At 35.9% G+C, this 5,258-nt stretch overlaps 1 protein-coding gene across 2 annotated transcripts; it reads right to left on the bottom strand.

The window, feature by feature from the left end:
- Window positions 1–2,845: 2,845 nt before the first annotated feature.
- On the bottom strand, window positions 2,846–5,140 carry LOC111434608 (hemK methyltransferase family member 2-like). Of its 2 annotated transcripts, XM_023072072.1 has the most exons (5): window positions 5,051–5,103; window positions 4,581–4,748; window positions 4,088–4,213; window positions 3,239–3,993; window positions 2,846–3,143 (listed from the first exon to the last, which is right to left on the bottom strand). In XM_023072072.1, exon 4 carries the CDS (start codon window positions 3,982–3,984, stop codon window positions 3,277–3,279), a length of 708 nt encoding a protein of 235 aa, XP_022927840.1. In that variant the 5' UTR covers window positions 3,985–3,993; window positions 4,088–4,213; window positions 4,581–4,748; window positions 5,051–5,103; the 3' UTR covers window positions 2,846–3,143; window positions 3,239–3,276. The 2 variants fall into 2 exon arrangements, with proteins under 2 accessions (XP_022927840.1, XP_022927839.1); XM_023072071.1 differs by lacking the exons at window positions 4,088–4,213; window positions 4,581–4,748 and having other exon boundaries at window positions 5,051–5,140.
- Window positions 5,141–5,258: the final 118 nt, after the last annotated feature.

Here is a 5,258-nt window from a genome sequence, read left to right as displayed (position 1 = left end):
TGGATGATTATGACTTTGGAATCCATTTATTTTGGGTGTTTTGTGGACTTTTTTAGGGAAACTTCACCAACCAGCTTTTGAAATTTTGGTTAATGGGTTGATTATTGATTAAAATATGTTGATATGAATGTGTGTATAAGTTCCCAATTCTTTTGAGAATATATTATTGCTGTAATTATGGTAACCATTCACACCTTCAAATAAAAATACATTTTAATTTTTTTAAAATTTTATTAATATCTTTAATTAAAAAAAAAAAGACTTGAAAAATACTCGTCCATAGTACATGAACGGAACTCTTACTATCGTATTTAAAAAATATCCATGAACTTTCGTAAATAACATTAATACCCTTAAATTTAGAAGAAAAAAACGTAAAATATCCATGAACTTTCGTAAATAACATCAATACCCTTAAATTTAGAAAAAAAAAAACGTAATAGTTTCCACCTGTTAATACTCCTAAAATTGAAAAGGAAGATGATCAGTAACTTTTTTATACTAAGTTCCTGGTGTTAATTGTTTTTTAAATATGGTACTAAAAATAAATGTATTTTTTTAAAACTTTTTAAAAAATTGAAGGGTATCGATAATTTTTTTTAAAAGTAATGATATTATGAACTTTGTCGTTAGCTATAGTTTTTATTCATACGAACACATTTTTTTTAAAAAAAATAATCATATTTCATCAATATTTATATAGTATATTGAAAGTATAAATTAATCTCGGGTATTGATGTCTATTTTTTAAATAAAAAAATAGATATTTTTCTCTCTTGATTACTTAAAAATATTAATAAAAATGTTGACGAGCAGATAAATATTGAATATTTAATTCATTGGATAGAAACATCAATCTTAAACATAATACCATCGAAAATTTGACGTTTGATTTTAATTTAGTCTTTAACTTTCTCGTTTGAAATCTTTCTATTTACATATGTAGGTCAACCTTCGATTAAAATAGATGACGTTTTCGTTTGAATTCAATATGCAAGTGGCTTTACTATCGAAAAGTTTAGAATAAAGTTGGTTGCTTTCTCTTGTTTGAAATCTTTTGTATGACCGTTTGTAAATTAGACATATATTATGTGAAAGTAATGATGTTTAGTGGAACCTCGTGCATATGTATACTCATAAAAATCATTAAATATTGTTGTAACAACTCATGCTCAAGATTCAACAACGGGTAGCCTTGATATTCTCCTACGACATAGTCACGTTGCTTACTCTTTGCTTCTAAGAGTGAAGACCATCCTCACAGAGCAACACGAATCATTTCCAACATGCTTTTGGTCTTTACTCACATGTATTTTATGAAATATTTTAAGAGATCACCCAACATAAAATTGCTCGAAACAAAACATGTTTAATTATGAGTTCATATGATTGAGCCACGAAAGAAAAATGTAAGAAATTAATGAAAGCACTGAGTCATGGTTATTGGATTACAACTCAATCCAGCCGAAGTCACGAACACCTCTAAAAGTATCTCAAGCAAGATCGGATATTAGGTACCATTTTTTTATGATCTGGAAACCCTCAAAAGTAGGGCAATTCTAAATGTTCGGTGTGAGGAAGAGAGATTGTGAGGATCTTATTTTTGCATTATTTTATTTTCTTGAAAATAATATTCCCATGATAAAGACAATAAACTTCAAATGATTTAAATTTGGACACAAATTTATTTTGAAAAATTTCTCTGGCGACGATCGCTACCTTTGAAGCGTTCCATCTTCCACTTCGACATGATACAGTCCAGGGTTGGTTTGGATTGAGTTGATGGGTGGGAATTTCAGTCCACCAGTTGAGTGAAAGTCTTCCATAACTATTTTGTGCTAGAATTTTAAATGCATAGTTATAAACAAATATGTATGTACGTAGTTATAAACAACTAGGCATTTAGAATTCGAGGCATCAGCACAACACCGCCATCTGTTCCAAAAACAAAAGCTTCTTAGCACCCCGAGATGGTCATACATGCAGGCAACAACAATACCAGCTCTATGAAGTCAGAATCGAATCTTTCTGTTGGTTTTCCCAATTCTTTCGTGAATCAGAATGAAAGGGCTAGAAGCTCTAGCTTCTTGCAAATTCGCTTGCTTGTTATTATGGCGAAAATGAATGTACTATTTGCAAATCGATTGATAGATAGCCTGATCTGTTCAGATAGATCGAAAGAGTCGAAATATCTCGAGATGGGATCCATATATATATATATATATGTGGACGGAATTGGGATATGGATGAAATATAATGAAATAGAGCCACTTTGAGGTTCTCTATGAAATGAGGCATGGAACGGAGCCACTACAAAGAAGTTCCAGGAATTACGAAGGAAATCTCGTGCTCATATTGGTCATGGTTGAGAACAGAAATGGAATTCTCTTAAACCTAATTTACCATTGTTCTTCAGTAGCTCATAGGTAGAGCGGTCGGCTGTTAACCAATTGGTTGTAGGTTCGGATCCATCCTACCTACTTGGGGAGATTTGATTCATTCCAAATTCAATTCGTAATGAAAGGGTTCACTTTGATCGTTAAGAGTATAGGGGACTAGTACTAGCAAGTGCATCTTTGATGTAGTCATCTCAAGAAAGAGGTCACAATTACAGCGAGCAAACATATTAATAAATATATCCCGCGATCCATAATTGTCATGCTGGTTGATCCTTAAAACACTGCTTCAACAAACCACTAACTTGCAGCAAGCAAAGGGGATTAAACCATAATGAATCTCGCAAACAAATGACCAAATGGAATTGGATCTTAAAATCCATAGGACAGACATAGAACAACAAAAGGTTAATAGCAGAATTGGATCTTATCAGGTGAGAACTAATTTGAGTAAAGCTTGTCAACAATGGCAGTTCAAAAACGTTCAGCCAGCTCAATTCATATATTTTCAGTTTCAGAAGTATCTTGACAATGAAATTATAAGTTCCTATGAACTACGAACTTCGAAGTTTCGAACTCATCGACAGTTAGAGTACCGACTACTATAAGATCTCTAAGCAGTAACAGGGTCAAAACAAATGTATTTGATATACAAAATCGAACAATACGCACCTGTAGAATGCACAAATTTTGAAAAATGGGCTAGTTCCTTGTAACAACAGAGGATGTCCTGATGAATCTCAAGTCCTGCAAGAGAAAAACAACCGAAACGCCACCGAGATTATAAACCGATGTAATAACTAGTACCAACAAAGCATGGATTAGCAAGATTAAGCACTTACATTCAGGAAACAAAAGAAACTTATGAAAGTGTTCCTAATTAAGATGTTGAAATTGCTCCTGTTTTGTGACTTGAATCTTTTCCATGAACTTGAAGATCAGCATTCTTCCAAAACTTGATCACATGAAGACTCTCTTCTTCAGTTGATCTCTGCACAACGATTCGACTAGCATACCCCTTTTCTCTCATTTGAAGGCATATCTGGGAGGGATTGTTTGCTTCAAGAAAAACCATGTACAACCAGCCTTTGTCAGACAAAAGAGCATCAGCAACTGGCAACATTCTATCGATAACACTGCGGCCATTTTCCCCTCCTGCCCAAGCAGAGGCAATTCCTTCAAGACCCACTTCCTCCTCAGGGGTTGGAACATAGGGTGGATTCACAATCAACACATCAACAGATGAAGCCAGTCGTTTCTCCAAACCATATGCTATGTCAGTGGATACCAACTCCGCATGAACCCCATGTGCTTCTAGTGTCTCCTGAGTGACTCTCGTTGCATGAGGATTGATGTCTGTAGCGATATAGTGAGTGCCAGAGGCTTCCTTTCCCAACATAAGAGCAAGAGATGTTATGACATACCCACTTCCACAGCCTACTTCTAAGCACAATGTTGGGTGATGATTTAACAAGTTAACTCGGTCAGCTAAAAGTGCATCAACCAAAGCAAATGAATCATCACAGGGTTCATAAACCTCACGATGAGAACTCACAAGGTGGATTTGCGCAGTTTTGAATGGGGACATGTGCTGGAACTGTCACGAAATTATGGATAAGAAGAGATGAACAAGTATAAGTAAACTTGTGTGTGTAATATTATGAGAAACAATTGCATCGAAAAGAAAAGACCTGTTAGGAATAACGACTCTCTATGATAGCATGATATTATCCACCTTGAACTAAGCTCTCATGGTTTTGCTTTGGACTTATCCAAAAGGCCCCAAACCAATGGAGATGTATTCCTTACTTATAAACCTATGATCATTCTCTAAATTAGCCACCTCCCCTCGAACAAAGTACACTATAGAGCCTCCCCCGAGGCCTATGGAGCCCTCGAATAGCCTCCTCTTAATCGAGGCTTGACTCCTTCTCTGGAGTCCTCGAACAAAGGACACCTTTTATTCAACACTTGAGTCACTTTTGACTACACCTTCGAGACTCACAACTTATTTGTTCGACATTTGAGGATGCTATTGACACAGCTACGTTAAGAGCATGATTATGATACCATGTTAGAAATCATGACTCTCTACAATGTTATGATATTATCCACTTTAAGCCTAAACTCTCGTGGTTTTGCTTTGAGCTTCCCAAAAGACCTCGTACCAATAGAGATGTAAACCAACGATTGTTGCCTAAATTAGCCAAGGCAGACTCCCAACAATCTCGAGCAAGACCACCAAAAAAGTCAGTGGCAGAAATTCAGGCCCAAATCCCAATAATTCTTTTCGCAGACGGCTCCCGGATAATTTCCGAGCAATTCCCGGTGATTTTAGGGCACAAAATGTTCCTACAAGTAGGGATCAGAACCTTCACTTTAATCAACAATGGGACACCGATTTTTGATTTCCGATAGAACACAAGCAAGACAATGAGAGATAAAACAAGTCAAGAAGACTCCTGGATTCATAAAGCGAATCAAACTACACGGTTCGGCACATGAACAAAACCAACAGCCAATAGATTTTACACAAGCCAGATTCATTTCCATCCTTGGAGGCTGGGAGAAAATCAGTAGAATTAAGCGATTATACCCAACATCCATCAAAAAGGAAAGAAAGCAACTGAAATCAAAGGAAATGTATACAATACCGGGAAGGAGAACGGAGAGTACGACGAAACTGCTGCGAGGAAATGAGAGACCAACTGGAGAGCTGAAGAGAGAGATTAAGTGACCCCGCTATCGATGAATATTGATGAATTATGCTATGAAGTTACACTTCCATACACCACACCATCTAAGCTATATTTTTATGAAAAATATTCATAGACTCACACGGGAGGTTTGACTTGTATCATA

This window comes from Cucurbita moschata, unplaced genomic scaffold, assembly GCF_002738365.1.
Source record: "Cucurbita moschata cultivar Rifu unplaced genomic scaffold, Cmos_1.0 Cmo_Scf00045, whole genome shotgun sequence".
Taxonomy (NCBI): domain Eukaryota; kingdom Viridiplantae; phylum Streptophyta; class Magnoliopsida; order Cucurbitales; family Cucurbitaceae; genus Cucurbita; species Cucurbita moschata.
This window is presented reverse-complemented; position numbering and strand designations above follow the sequence as displayed.